The following is a 15,403-nucleotide window of genomic DNA, read 5'->3' as shown; positions in this document are numbered from 1 at the left end:
GAAAAATGGGCAAGGGGAATTGAAGGGAGAGATGAACATGAGAGACTATGGACTCTGAGAAACAAACAGGGTTTTAGAGGGGAGGGGGGAGGGGGGATTTGTTAGCCCGGTGATGGGTATTAAGGAGGGCACGTACTACATAGAGCACTGGGTGTTATACGAAAACAATGGATCGTGGATCAGTACATCAAAAACTAATGATGTATTGTATGGTGACTAACATAACATAATAAAATTAAAAACTACAAAAAAAAAAAGAAAAGAAAAGAAAAGGAGTTACCAAGGACACCCCCCAAAAAATATATTAGAACCTTTTAATCACTCTCAAAATTTCCCTTTTGTCGCTTTGCAGTCAATCTCCCCTGCACATCTAGCCCCAAGCAACCTTTGTTCTGATTTCTATCACCACAGAGCAGTTCTGTCTGTTTTTGAATTCTATATAAATTGAACCACACAAGTATGGCTGGCCTCTTTCATTCAACATAATGCTTTGGGGATTCATCTTTGTGCTGTGTGTTTTAGTACTTTGCTGAATGGTATTGATTATAGGGATATGTCACAATTTGTTTCATCCATTCTTCTGTTGATAGACATTTGGGTTGTTTCCAATGCTTTATGAGCATTCTAGTAGAAATCTTTTGTGAACATATATTTTTATTTTAGGAACAGATGTACATTTAACTGTATAAGTAATTACCAAACAGTACAGTTTTCAAGAGTGGCTGTACCATTTTACATTCTTACCAGTAGTGTATAAGAATTGCAATCATTTTACATTCTCAATATCATTTGGAATTATCAGGTTTTTTTTTTAAAGTCATCTAATGAGTATAAAATAGTATCTTACTCTACTTCCCTTATACTAATGATAGTAAGCACCCTTTCATATACCTATTAGCCATTCCTATGTCTTTTTTTGCAAATTAGTTTATTCAAGACTTTTGCCCATTTAGAAAAATTGAGTTGTTTGCCTTTTGTTTTCAGTAAATTATTTTTTGAGCAGTTTTAGGTTTACAGAAAATTTAATGGAAAGTACAGAGTTTCATATTTTCCCTCAACCATCATCTCACAAGTTCCTCCTATTATTAACACCTTGCATTAGTGTGGTATATTTGTTACAATTGATGAGCCAATAGTGATACATTATTATTAACTAAGAATATGTTTAGCTTTATAAGAAACCACCAAACCATCTCCTAAGGGTTATCTTTTTATTCTTGATTTTTAGGAATTACTTACTTAAATATTCCTGATACATATGTCCTATTTATATATTCTAAAATATATTTACCTATTATATATATTAGTCCTTGGTGTGTACATGTGTGTATTTATATGTTCAGTGGCTTGTCTATTCATTTTTTTCTGATAATTTGAAATTTATTTATATTACCTTCCAAATAAAAGCAAGCTTTGTAAAATATACATTTTTTATTGAAGTTTAGTTGACATGCAACATTATGTTAGTTTCAGGTATACAACATAGTGACTCAACATGTACACAAATTATGAAATAATCACAATTAGTTACCATCTGTCACCATACAAAGTTATGATGATATTATTGGTTATATTCCCTATGCTGTACTTTACAACCTCATGAATTATTTATTTTATAAATGGAAATTTGTACCTCTTAATTCCTCTCACCTACTTTGCCCATCTCTTTATCCCCCTTTCCTCTGGCAACCACCAGTTTTTTCTCTGTATTTATGAGTTTGTTTCTGTTTCATTTGTTTTGTTTTTCTGATTCCACATATAGGTGAGATCATATGGTATTTGTCTTTCTCTGTCTGACTTATCTCACTTAGCATAATATTCTTTAGGTCCAGCCATGTTGTTGCAAATGACAAGATAAGATTTCATTATTTTTTTATGGCTGCATAGTAATATTCCACTCTGTGTGTGTGTGTGTGAGATATTATGTCTTTATCTATTCATCTATTTATGGACACTTAGGTTGCTTTCATATACTGGATATTATAAATAATGCTTCAATGAATGTAGGGATAGATATATCTTTTCAAATTAGTGTTTTCATTTTCTTTGGGTAAATATCCAGAAGTGGAATTGTTAGATTGTATGGTATTTCTATTTCTAATTTTTTGAGGAACCTCCATACTATATTCCACTGCACTAATTTACATTCCCACCAGAAGTATACAAAGGTTCCCTTTCTCCACATCCACTCCAACACTTATTTCTTGTCTTTTTGATAATAGCCATTCTGACAGGTGAAATGTAATATCTCATCATAGGTTTTTTGTTTTTTACTGATTCATGTTAATTTATATTTTCCTATCTAACTGTGGTTTTGATTTGCATTTCCCTGATGATGTTGAGCATCTTTTCATGTGTCTGTTGGCCATCTGTAAGTCTTTATTGAAAAAAAGTCTATGTAGGTCCTCTCCCCATTTTTTAATTGGATTTTTTTTTGGTGTTGAGTTGTATGATTTCTTTATATATTTTGTATATTAACCAGATATATCATTTGCAAATCTCTTCTCCCATTCAGTAGGTTGCCTTTTGTTTTGTTGATGGTTTCCTTTGCTGCACAAAAGCTTTTTAGTTTGAAGTAGCCTATTTGTTTCTTTTTGATTTTATTGCCTTTGCCTGAGGAGACAGATCAAATATATATATATTCAAAGACCAATGTCCAAGAGTCTACTGTCCATATTTCTTCTAGGAATTTTATGATTTCAGGTCAAAATTTAGGTCTTTAATCCATTTTGAGTTTATTTTTTACATGGTGCAAGAAAGTGGTCCAGTTTCATTCTTTTGCATGTAACTGTCATGTTTTCCCAAAACAATTTATTGAAAAGACTGTCTTTCCCCCATTGTATATTTTTGCCTCCTTTCTTGTAGATTAATTGACCATATAAGCATGGGTTGATTTCTGGGCTGTCTATTTTGTCCCATTAATCTATGTGTCTGTTTTTGTGCCAGTACCATACTGTTTTGATTACTATAGCTTTATAGCATAGTTTGAAATGGAAATGTGATACTTCCAGTTCTGTTCTTTTTCAAGATTACTTTGGCTACTTGGAGTCTTCTGTGGTTCCACACAAATTTTAGGATTATTTGTTCACATTCTGTGAAAAATGTCATTGGTATTTTGATAGGGACTACATTGAATCTGTAGATTTGCTTTGGGTGATATAGACATTTTAACAGTATTAATTCTTCCAATCCATGAATAAACATGGTAAATCTTCCCATTTATTTGTGTCATCTTCAATTTCTTTCATTACTGTCTTATAGTTTTCAGAGTACAGGTCTTTTACCTCTTGGTTAAATTTATTCCTGGGGATTTTATTTTTTGATGTAATTGTAAATGGGATTATTTTCTTAATTTCACTTTCTGATTGATATTTGTATATAGAAATGCAACATATTTCTGTATATTAAGTTTGTATCCTGCAACTTTACTGAATTCATTTATTAGTTCTAATAATTTTTTTGTGGAGTCTTCAGTTTTCTATATAGACTATGTCATCTGCAAATAGTGACAGTTTTAGTTCTTCCTTACCAATTTGGATGCCATTTATTTCTTATTCTTATCTGATTGCTATCATTAGGGCTTCCAGTACTATGTCAAATAAAAGTGGAGAGTGGGCATCCTTGTCTTGTTTTTATCTTAGAAAAAAAGCTTTCAGCAATTCACCATTGAGTATGATGTTAGCTGTGGTTTTGTCATATGCAGCCTTTATTATGTTGAAGTATGTTCCCTCTATACCCACTTTGTTAAGAATTTTTATCATGAATGGATTTTGAATATTGTCAAATACTTTTTCTGCATCTATTGAGATGATCGTATTACTTTTATCCTTCATTTTGTTAATGTGGGTTATCACATTGATTGATTGTGGATATTGAACCATTCCTGCATCCCTGAAATAAATCCCATTTGATTGTGGTACATGATCATTTTCATGTATTGCTGAATTCAGTCTGCTAATACTCTGTTAAGGATTTCTGCATCCATATTCTTCATGGATATCGGCCTGTAATTTTTGTAGTGTCTTTGTTTGGTTTGGGTATCAAGGTAATGCGGGTCTCATAGAATGAATTTGGAAGCATTCCTTCCTCTTCAGTTTTTGGAATAGTTTGAAAAGGATAGGTATTAACTCTTATTTAAATGTTTGGTAGAATTCACCTGTGAAGCTGTCTGGTCCTGGGTTTTTGTTTGTTGGAAGGTTTTGGAGTACTAATTCAATTTCTTTGCTGGTAATTGGTCTGTTCAAGTTTTCTATTTCTTCCAGTTTCAGTTTTGGTAGTTTATGCTTCTAGGAATTTATCCATTTCTTCTAGGTTGTCTAATTTATTGGCACATAATTGCTCATAGTAGTTTCTTACAATCTTTTCTATTTCTGTGGTGTCATTTGTAGTTTCCCCTCTTTCATTTCGGATTTTATTTATTTGGTCCCTCTCTCTTTTTTACTGATGAGTCTGGCTACAGTTCTATCAATTTTGTTTATCTTTTCAAAGAACCACCTCTTAGATTCATTATTTTTTTTCCATTTTAAAGTCTCTATTTCACTTATTTCTGCTTTAATCTTTATTGTTTCTTTCCTTCTACTAACTTTAGGTTTTGTTTGCTCTTTTTCTAGTTCTTTTAGGTATAAAATTAGATTGTTTATGTGAGATTTTTCTTGTTTCTGGAGGTAGGCCTGTATCGCTATAAACTTCCTTCTTAGAATTGCTTTTGCTGTGTCCCATTGATTTTGGAACATTGTGCTTCCATTTTCATTTGTCTCAAAATATTTTATGATTTCCTCTTTGATTGCTTCATTGACCCATTAGTTGTTTAGTAGTGTGTTATTTAGCCTCCACATGTTAGTGTTTTTTCCAGTTTTTTTTTCTTGTATTTGATTTCTAGTTTCATACTGTTGTGGTCAGAAAAGATGCTATTTTGTTCATTGTTTTCTGGTTATTTTTGTAGTTCTTCTCTGTTTCTTTCTTCTTCTCTTGCTCTCTTTACTTCTGATTTGATGACTTTCCTTAGTGTTATGTTAAAATTCATTTCTCTTTGCTTTTTATGTATCTGTTGTAGGCTTTTGGTTTGTGGTTACTGTGATGTTCATATACAACACCTGATGTATATAGCAGTCAATTTTAAATTGATACTCTCTTAAGTTCTAATGCATTATTCATTTTCTTAGCATCTTTTGATGAGCAATATATTTTTCATTTTTATGAATCTAATTTATGAGTTTTTATTTTATGGATAGAAGCTTCATTCATAGTTTTAGCTTTTACTTTAAGTCTGTCTATCTCAAGTTAATGGTTATATAAGAAATGAGGTAAGATTTAAAGCTCATCTTTCTTTCCCATATGGTTATATAGTTGTTCTAGAAGTGAAAAATCTATAATATCAATTTGTATTCCTAAAACTGATATCTTTATTTCTGAAAACCATTCTCCACTACAAGTAATGAGGGTTTCTTGAAAAATGGCTGATTCCAGAGCTGGGGCAGGAAAAGTACAAGATGAGCCAGGAATATCTTATTGTCTCAGAAAGAAAGAAAGTGCTAAAGAATAAAGTAAGCATGTTAAAAGGACAGAGGGGCCAGCTTAAAACGGTTCCCACTTCAAATCTGGGAAATTTGAACATCAGCGTGAATAAAGATACTAATGGATCTGTATAAAATAAGAATTCAAAGGTCCATACTGATAAAAATAAAGACATGAATAAATGAAGATGAAAAACTCTCTTTTAGAGTAGAATGTAAACTAATATTAACTATTTCTTAATAATTACAAAGTAATTATCTTAACTTTGGAGGGAGGAACAGGCAGGAACTCTCTTAACCAACCGATAAAGTTATTACCACCAGTGATGGAACGAAAGGACATTGTGTGCTTTCCGATATGATGCACTGAGAAAAACACAGTGATGCTTCTGTGGTATTCCTGCCAAAAATGCATAAAATAAACCTAATGATGGAGAAATACTAGCAATTGAGGGACACTTCGTAAAGTTACAAAAAAGCCTGCACTTTTCAAAACTATCAAGGTCATGTCAAAGAAAGACTGAAGAACTGTTCCAGACTGAAGAAGACTAAAGAGACATGGCAGCTAAATGTAACACATGATCCAGGATTGGATGCTCGACCTAAAAATTTCCTTTTGGTGACAACTGGAGAAAATCTTAATGGGGTCAGTGGATTAAAAAGTAGCATTATATCAATGTTAATCTCGTTGATTTTGATAAGGCTGTGGTTTTGTAGGACAGTGTACTTGTTTATAGCAAATGCATGCTGTAATAATAAGTGGAAATGAGTCTTCATGTTTGCAAGTCTGAAACAGTTTAGGAGAAAAGATCTCTCTGACACACACACTGACTATGAGAAAAAGATAAACCAAATGGGGTAAAATGTTAACAACTGGTCCACCTGAGGGAAGCATATCTAGGAATTCATAAAAATCTTAAAAGTCTTTTATACATTTGAAATTATTTCCAAACAAGTTTTAAAAGAATGGAAATTAAAAATTAATGTGTGAACAAGATCTATAAAGAACTTCTCAAACTCAACACCCAAAAAACAAATAATCCAGTAAAAAAATGGGCAGAAGACATGAACAGACATTTCTGCAAAGAAGACATACAAATGGCCAACAGACACATGAAAAAATGCTCAACATCACTCAGCATCAGGGAAATCCAAATCAAAACCACAGTGAGATACCACTTCACACCAGTCAGAATGGCTAAAATTAACAAGTCAGGAAACGACAGATATTGGCGAGGATGCGGAGAAAAGGGAACCCTCCTACACTGTTGGTGGGAATGCAAACTGGTGCAGCCGCTCTGGAAAACAGTATGGAGGTTCCTCAAAAAGTTAAAAATAGAGCTACCCTACGACCCAGCAATTACACTACTGGATATTTACTCAAAGGATACAAACATAGTGATTCGAAGGAGCACCTGCACCCCAATGTTTATAGCAGGAATATCCACAATAGCCAAACGATGGAAAGAGTTCAGAGGTCCATCAACAGATGAATGACATATATATCATCAACAGATGATATATATCAACAGAATAGCCCTTAGAACGAGCAACTGGCACTGTCCCCTCCAACTCTGAACTTCTGTGCTTCCAGCCCCATTTTTTACAAACACCGGGGTACTTGTGGGAACCAGTGTGAGATTTGAGAAAGATATACACCTCCTCTTACCTAGGGAGGATTTTTACTCAAAGAGCCCATTTTCCATATCGAGAGAACTAGGCACTGAGTGGACAGGAGGGGCCAAGGGTGCCGAAGGAGGCTAGCAGGAAAGCTTAGGGAACCTGAGAGGAGAGGGTGCTGGAACTCAGCTAAGGGCCAACTAGAGATGCTCCTAGAGCTGAGAGAAATGCTGTTTTCTTCTCTCAGATGCCCCTAGGACTGCTGGTCTCTCCCAGGAGGACCACCATGGTGGCACAGTGATAAAGGAAGGTTTCTGGAAGTACAGTTGCCTCTTTACTCTGGGAGAGCATGATATATACAAACCCAGATGTAGCAGGAATTCTCCCATGATTGAGAGAGAAAACAGAAAATGTTACAAGGTAGCCCTCAAACTGTTACACTGGACACTTTTTTCCCTAAAAAAGCATGTCTCATCATTATGAGAGTAGCATATTTTGAACTGACAGAAAGCAAGACCAACATGAAACCTTATTTTATTCTTCCAACTACTTCTTATTCAAGAGTAAACATTTTTTTTTAAAGATTTTATTTATTTATTTGACAGAGAGAGACACAGCGAGAGAGGGAACACAAGGAGGGGGAGTGGGAGAGGAAGAAGCAGGCTTCCTGCAGAGCAGGGAGCCTGATGCGGGGCTCGATCCCAGGACGCTGGGTTCATGACCTGAGCTGAAGGCAGACGCTTAACCGACTGAGCCACCCAGGCGCCCCCAAGAGTAAACATTTTTTAATTTAAGTTTTATCATTAAATTTATAGATACTAGGATAAAACAGGAGAGGTGAACTAACTACACATTAAACTTAAAATGCAATTCTCCAGTGAAAAATAATATGCAATCTGTGTATAGCACTTTGTGGTTTGCCAAATACTTTTATGTTTTATCATGCTCTTCACTGCAGTCTTATGATTTAGATCTTATTATTATACACATTTATTAAAAAGGAGACCAAGGCTCAGAAAAATTAAGTGACTTGCTCAATTCACATAGTAAACAAGAGCATGACGATTTGAACCCAAATTTCAAAAATTCTTTTCTTTCCCTGATGCTGCCCTGAAATGTGCTTCACTCCTTTTACGTAACATATATATCCCTTAGAGAAAACACGGCCAGTTTTTATTTTATTTTTGCCATACTGTGACCCTGCCGGTTCTCATTACAGGTAGCATCATTGGTGGTAGAGGGCAGCAATATGCACATGCCCACTTGGATACGACTGCTCAAACAATGACGCATGTATCACATGCAGTCTCCTTAGATTTATCATGATGCCAGATACTTTCTAAAATGTATTAAAATGCCAGAAACAAACCAAGTATATAAGTTCTTGTATGTTCAAGGTGACTAATTATATTAAAATAATTAGGACTGAGAAAAAATGGGAATAAAAATCTAGTGCAATATATTGAAGGAGATAAAGTCTAGATTATAGCACAATGGAAATATATACATGAATAATACAAATTACTCAGTGATAAGACATTAATTTAGAGAAATCATTTAGTTATAGAAATCTGGTCTTCTAGTTCTGTATCTTTGGGACTGTGAGTGTATTTGGCACTATCCTTCTCCTGTATCATGTGAGAATCTGAACAAAGTTGGGTTTCTTTAGTTTTGAGGCAGGAGTGTACCTGAGAAATTCAGGTGGAGTATTATGCAATCATGAAGAAGACAGATCTGTGTATCCTATCTGTGTCTCCTGACATGTATCTTGATCACTCAACATGACTCGTTCGACATATTTGTTAGTCGAACTATATGTATTTGGATTCTGTGAACCCCATGTATCTTTCTGGAAGGAGACAAACTGAATTTTGAATTTTCAAGTGAGATTTTGTAGGGAGAAGGAGAGGTACTAGGAATGTTTCCTTTTTATTTTAACACACCAGTATTAATTTCTCTTAACCATAAGAATATATTAATTTAGTACTTAAATAAACATGTAAAAATGTTTTAGGACATTTGGTAAGCTGGAGAGGGTGAAGCTATACCTTTTCATTCCTCTCTCTAGGCCAGAGGTCTCCATAGCCCTCTTGATGTGGTTATTGTAAAGAGTAGTCCAAGGTGTACCTGGTTAAGGAGAAGGAGGGGGAGAGGTCTATGGGCAGAAGCCTGGATCTTAGTGGCACCCATGTGACCCTTTCACAAACATCCCCCCCCAAAGCGGCTTTCTGCACCTGGCTGCATATTCAAGTGCCAGGTTGGTTTACCCAAGCTGTGCACACCCCTCTGGAGGCTAAAGAACCACGGGACACTTTCATGTTTGTTTCAAGGGAATGTTACAAGTCTGGCTGCTAGTTTAGACCAGGGCAGGGTTTAAGGCTTGGGAGCTGGTGGAAGAGATAAGCACTAGAGATCACTCCCGTGGCCTTGGGCCACTGCTCCTGCTAAATAGTGGGGTCTGGCACACTACAGGACATTCTGAGTCAGAGCTGTTCTGATTAAGTTCCTGAGCCTGAGATAAGACACTCAGTGTACTTTGCCTCTGCCCCCAGCATCTTCGCACAGTTGAAAAGAACATTCAGGGGTCACTTGAGGGGAGAGAGGGAGTAAGGAAAGTGACATGCAGCCCTAAGCAAGGTGAATGGAGAAGGAAGGGCTAGCAGGCCTTAGCATTGGTGGGAGAGCATCATGGGTACCAGGAAGCTGGTTACCATGAACATTATGAGTCTACACATTTTAGCTATTGATACTACTCACCTCTTCCCAGCTGCTTCCCCCTTGGGTCACTGATGAACTGCCTGTCTCTCCTCCCATCCCTCCAAATTGGGAAGTACTTCTCAAAGTCACTGCTCAGCTCTGTGATCAGTTCTGGTTAGGACATTTCTTGTTTTCTCGGAACTGAGAGCCCCCTCAGAGGTGATACTAGTGGTTGCCTCCTCTGTTTTCCTTCCAGACTCCCTCTGTCACAGGGTTATAAGGAAGAGGACTAGGGCATCATGAGCCTAGTTATCTCTGGCTCCCCAGCAGACCTGCCTCATTCACAGAAGTCCAGTGTATAACAATTGTTCCGCGGAAGGGCATGTGCATCAGAGTCCGAGAAGCTGAGACTGTGGTACTGTGCCACTAATGTATTGCTCTCCTGGGTCTCAGGCTCCTAGAGTGCTCGTCCTTGTGCATAGACCTTGTTCAAGTGTCACTGAGGCAGCTCACTTCAATTACCAGATCTGGCGCCCGCCACAGAACGTCTGCTACTGGGAATAGAACCCTGGGCATCTCTTCTTGTATTAGGGTCTGGACATGGAAAGCAGAGCTGGACACTCACCATAGCCCAGCAAGTCCACACTCCGCCTAGAGCTGTGAATGGGCAGAATGGCCAGAAACATGCCTCTGACATTTCCTGTCCCTTCATTCCATCCACTGAATACTTATGGGGTGCCAGGTAAATACTTTGAGATGCTGAAGATGAACAGATGACAGAGAGGGTCTCTTCCTGGCCCCCAGGGGCTTCTCATCTAGTGTGGGAGCTCATGTCACAGGAGAGTCCAAGGCTCACAGTCCCTCCTACATGCTCTCTTCCCTGTCCACCCTCTCAGTAATGTGATCTGTCCCCCTCTTCCCACTTGGACCTTGCCCTGTTTCTCTCCTCTCAGCCACTCACTTCCATAGATGCCCACTCAATTCTATTGTAAAAATACTAAATAGGGTGTTTTAAAAATTATTTTGCCATTTTTATTATGTCAGTCATCATTTTACTGTTACACGATCAGAGAGAGATCATTTTGGACAATTTGAAGAGTATTTTGAACACTTTGTGCAGCCACCACTTCTATTTTTTATCCCAACATCTGCACCCTGAGATTCTTTCACCCACCAAACATTGCCGGATCTTCTACTCTGTGGTCCAGACACTTTTCCAGGCATTCAGCATAGAGCAGCTAACAAAGCAAAGTCTTTGTTCACATACACTTTACATTCTAAAGTGGAGGCCGACTGATGAACAAAGTGCTATAGGATATGATGGCTGCTAGTATGATAAATGCTATGTAGAAAAATGAAGCAGGGTAAGGGGTTAGAGATTACTGATAGACAGTGGGGTGCTCTGATAGATGAGGTGGTCAGGAAAGTCTTCTCTGAAAACAGTGGGAGAAGGAGTTGGGCAGCTAACTGGGGAGAGAGCCTCGTAAGGTAGAAACTGCAAAGATCCAGATGTGTGGTGAGAATAAGCAAGAAGGATAATGTGATCATGAGAATAGGCACAGGAAATGAGGCAGCGGGGCATGACCAAGACTTAGCCTTTTATTTCAAGTGAGAGGGAAAAACCTGTTGGGAGGATTTTGAGCAGGGGAGTAAAAAGTTCTCACTTTTGTTCTAAAGGATTCCTGTGCCTACTCTGGGGAGAAGTCCTCTGCCTTTATCTGTGGGCACTGAGAAACACGAGACACTGCCCTGAGACACCACCCACCCCTTCCCTGGCCATATTCACAGGGGATCCATTCCAAGATCCCCAGTAGGTGCCTGAAACTGAGGATAGTATTGAATTCTACATAGACTGTGTTTTTTCCTATACATACATACCTATGATAAAGTCTCAATAAATTAGTCATAGTAAGACATTAACAATATAATAAAATAGAATGTTTATAACACTTTACTACAAGTTTCAAAATATCTCTTAAAATATCTTATTGTACTGTACTCACCCTTCTTGTGATGATGTGAGATGATAAAATGCCTAGTGATGAGACGCAGTGAGGTGAATGACGTAGGCGCTGTGACAGCAGCATCAGGCTACTGTTGAACTTCTGATGGTAGGTCAGAAGGAGGGTCAACTGATTCCAGGCCAAACCACCATTGGCACAGGTAACTGAAACCACCAGAAAGCAAAACTCCTGTGCATACTGTAGGAAGAGAAGAGTGAAAGCTAAGAGTTGCATCAGTCTGGGTGAGAAAGGAAGGCTGGGTCAGGGTGGTAGTGGTAGAAGTGACAAGAAGTGATTGAACTTGGGATGTATTTTAAAAGCAGAGCCAACATAATGTCAGCTCTAAGGTCCTGGGCCCAACTTAGCTGTCAGCAACTATTTGAATAATCAAGTTCAAAGTAGAAAACCAAAACCATTTAAAAACATAAGTCTTCATTGTTAAGCAACAAATAATGTATGAATGATGGCCAAGGGACACTAACTTTAGGACATGAAATAGAGGGCCAAAGATAGGCAAGAGCCTGCAAATGGTTCTCCAATGTTGATTTTGCAGAACTTTTTATACTTCACTGTTGAGAAAAATAATTTTTTAAAAATGAGGTAGGTACACAATATTATTTCCCACCTAAAGAAAAATCCCCGTTTAAATATTGTTTTGTTTTCAAAGAGGAGCCCTAAGGGTCTTTCATAACTCTGAAAGGATGTGTGACTCCCGCGGTGCAGTCTGCAGTGCTAATAGTTCTCTGGGTAAGTGAAATTTAAATAAGCAAAGAAATGTGTTAACAAAACACAGAAGTGGAATCTAGTAGCCACAGACCCACCAAGGAACACTGAATTGTGTGAGTCAGCTGAGTGGAAGGGTGATTAATCCTTTAAATTTGAGCAGGTTGTCCCTCCCTGACAGACGGGTTTTAGCACTCACTCGTTCCTTGCTAAAGCTGGGCCCACATCCGGGGCTCTACCACGGTCCCCTGCCTTTACACGCGCCGGCCTTGACAACTACCGGCCCGCCATCCCGAAACCCTGCCCACCCCTTCGCCCGACTAAGTCTCCGCGCCCTAGCCCCCGCCGGCCACGCCCCCACGCGGTGCCGGTAGCCACCCTAGCCACGCCCCCCGACCCGGGCCGCGCCGGCGCGCCGGCCGCCCAAGTGGCTGTGCGGGCGGAGCTTGCGCAGCCGCCGGACTCTTGCTCGCACCTCCCTCCGCCCCTGGCCACCGTGAGCCTCCGCGGACACGCACTTCCTGCGAGGCCTCCGTGCGCACCTTAGCCGAACCGAGCCGAACCCAGCCCTGCACTTCCAAGTCGTTCGCCATGGTGGACGAGCTGGTGCTGCTGCTGCACGCGCTCCTGATGCGGCACCGCGCCCTGAGCATCGAGAACAGCCAGCTCATGGAACAGCTACGGTTGCTGGTGTGCGAGAGGGCCACCCTGCTGCGCCAGGTACGTCCGCCGAGCTGCCCGGTGCCCTTCCCCGAAACGTTTAGCGGCGAGAGCTCCCGGCTCCCCGAGTTTATCGTGCAGACGGCGTCTTACATGCTCGTCAACGAGAACCGATTCTGCAACGACGCCATGAAGGTGGCATTCCTAATCAGCCTGCTCACCGGGGAAGCCGAGGAGTGGGTGGTGCCCTACATTGAGATGGATAGCCCCATCCTAGGTGATTACCGGGCCTTCCTCGATGAGATGAAACAGTGTTTTGGCTGGGATGACGACGAAGAAGACGACGACGAAGAAGAAGAAGAAGATGATGATGATTACTAGGCCGGGAGACCCTCGGGCCCAGCGGGGAGGGCCCTGCACGCCGCCATCCTCTCCCCACCTCCCCTGCCCGGCCCGGAGCTTCCAAGCTCCCTTTCATCCTCGGATCCCCTTCCCTACCCCTGCCCTCCGGTTCTCTCCCTCATCCCCCCCCGTAGTGCTTGCCTTTGTTCCAGGAATAGTGCTGCAGTTACCTGCTGCTGGGGCTTCCCTCTGAAGCGCGCCGCCACCGACTTTGGCCAGCCCCAGGACCCTCCCCTGCTAATTTGGACTGTGTCCTGAGCCCCAGCTATAGGGCAGGTCCCTGTTACAAACTGATCAGACTACGCCAGCCCTGCCCTGCCGACTGCAAGGCCTCCATCTGCCCAGAGACCTACGCCGCCACTTCACCCCATCCACCACATTCCAGCGACAGACCACAGCCTTTGAAAATAAGGACCAACCTAGAAGATGCCTGAGTTGGCTGTATCTCCTCCTCGGACATTAATTTGGACAGCTCACCAACCCCTGAAGGGGCCAATCTTTCAACCTGGTTAGTTCCCTACCTATTCCCAGAGTCCTCCCTTTCCCCACCAGATTGCTGCTGGGGCCTAGAGTGCCTGGCAGCCAAATTGTTGACATTTCTTTTCTCCTATGCACCAGTTTTGCACAGCTGTCCTTTTTGTTTCAAAACTGCAGCAGTCCCAACAGATGTGTGCATTTGGACAAAAATACTAAAAACAAAACAAACAGAAACAGGCACTCAGCCCAGCTCCTCAATACCACCTGGAAAAAGCATTTACATTCTTTTCAATAAATATCAAGCACTACAAAAAAAAAAAAGAGAAGAAAGGAGTGTCTTTTAATGGTTAAGTGCTATCGTTGGCCTCTACCAATCTCACTCTGACTCCCATTCTTTCCCCTGAGATCAGGGAACCTAGTTCAATCCCAGTATTCACCACTGTCATCTCTGGGCTACAGAGGACAGCTACCACAGGGTTTTATAGGGATTCTGGTACTCTCCTCACCAAGGCATTTCTTAAAGCCCTGGTAAGAGGAGTGAGTGTCCTCTGGGGCCTCCAGGGTGGCATGGGTAAGGGGTGGTAGAGCAGGTGGCACACCATCCCAAACTGGGACACTAGAGAGTGAAAGGGGACACTACTAAAAATTAGACTGGAACAACAGGCATAAATCTGGACACATATAATATTACTATTTTCCTGAGCCTCTCGGTTTCTTCCTCAACACTGCCAGGGAAATTCTGTCCCTTAATTCTTATTGCCTGTGGGGTGCTATTGAGTTCAGACTTCAATTAACAACATAGCATATTGTTTTAATGCCCCTTTCAGGTGCTTGAGTTAACATTAAATCCTGGTTCTTGGGTGAGTGTACCCATAGTAAATAGTGACCTTAACATTTTGTCACCCCCGGTGAACACTCTTAGAATCCCCACCCATACATATGTCCCAGATTCCTGCCTATGGAAATTGGCAAGATGCCTGGCTATCTCCTGAATTAGACCTTGTCCTGCTATCTGGGCTATGCTGAGACCTCTTTGTGCGCCTGGAGGGCTTAGAAGCATTGAGGGAATGGGGTGGGTGCTGAGAAGAACCCTTTGAAATGTTAAATCAGAGAAGTTTGGTTGTGGGATTTATGGGAGCCACCTCTGCCAACCAAGAACATTTAGGAGGATTTGAGGGGTTCAGAGTTCTCATCTATATCTGCCCAAATGTACTCATTGTACCATAACTGGAGTCAGCCCTACCTTAAGATCTCTAATTTAGGTAATAAACTTCCCTATTACATAAGACCTTTTGAGGCTGATTATTC

General features: G+C 40.2%; 1 protein-coding gene and 1 long non-coding RNA gene across 2 annotated transcripts in view; one reads left to right on the top strand and one right to left on the bottom strand.

Moving 5' to 3' along the window:
• The window catches only part of LOC145717769 (uncharacterized), a 221,576-nt gene extending 208,707 nt beyond the window's left edge, over nucleotides 1–12,869 (bottom strand). Inside the window, exons 1-2 of the long non-coding RNA XR_014141174.1 lie at nucleotides 12,756–12,869; nucleotides 11,834–12,031 (exon numbers count right to left, since the gene is read on the bottom strand). This is a non-coding gene — a long non-coding RNA (uncharacterized LOC145717769). The remainder of the gene's footprint in view (nucleotides 1–11,833; nucleotides 12,032–12,755) is intronic.
• A 120-nt stretch (nucleotides 12,870–12,989) lies between these two features.
• LDOC1 (LDOC1 regulator of NFKB signaling) lies at nucleotides 12,990–14,425 on the top strand. Its single transcript, XM_006728418.3, has one exon. It carries the CDS (start codon nucleotides 13,148–13,150, stop codon nucleotides 13,595–13,597), a length of 450 nt encoding a protein of 149 aa, XP_006728481.1. The 5' UTR covers nucleotides 12,990–13,147; the 3' UTR covers nucleotides 13,598–14,425.
• Nucleotides 14,426–15,403: the final 978 nt, after the last annotated feature.

This window comes from Leptonychotes weddellii, chromosome X, assembly GCF_054177405.1.
Source record: "Leptonychotes weddellii isolate Sample4059 chromosome X, ASM5417740v2, whole genome shotgun sequence".
Classification (NCBI taxonomy): Eukaryota; Metazoa; Chordata; class Mammalia; order Carnivora; family Phocidae; genus Leptonychotes; species Leptonychotes weddellii.
This window is presented reverse-complemented; position numbering and strand designations above follow the sequence as displayed.

What these genes read in the sequence shown, in the direction of transcription:
- LDOC1 (XM_006728418.3), top strand. Translation starts at nt 13,148, where the DNA reads ATGGTGGACGAGCTGGTGCTGCTGCTGCACGCGCTCCTGATGCGGCAC.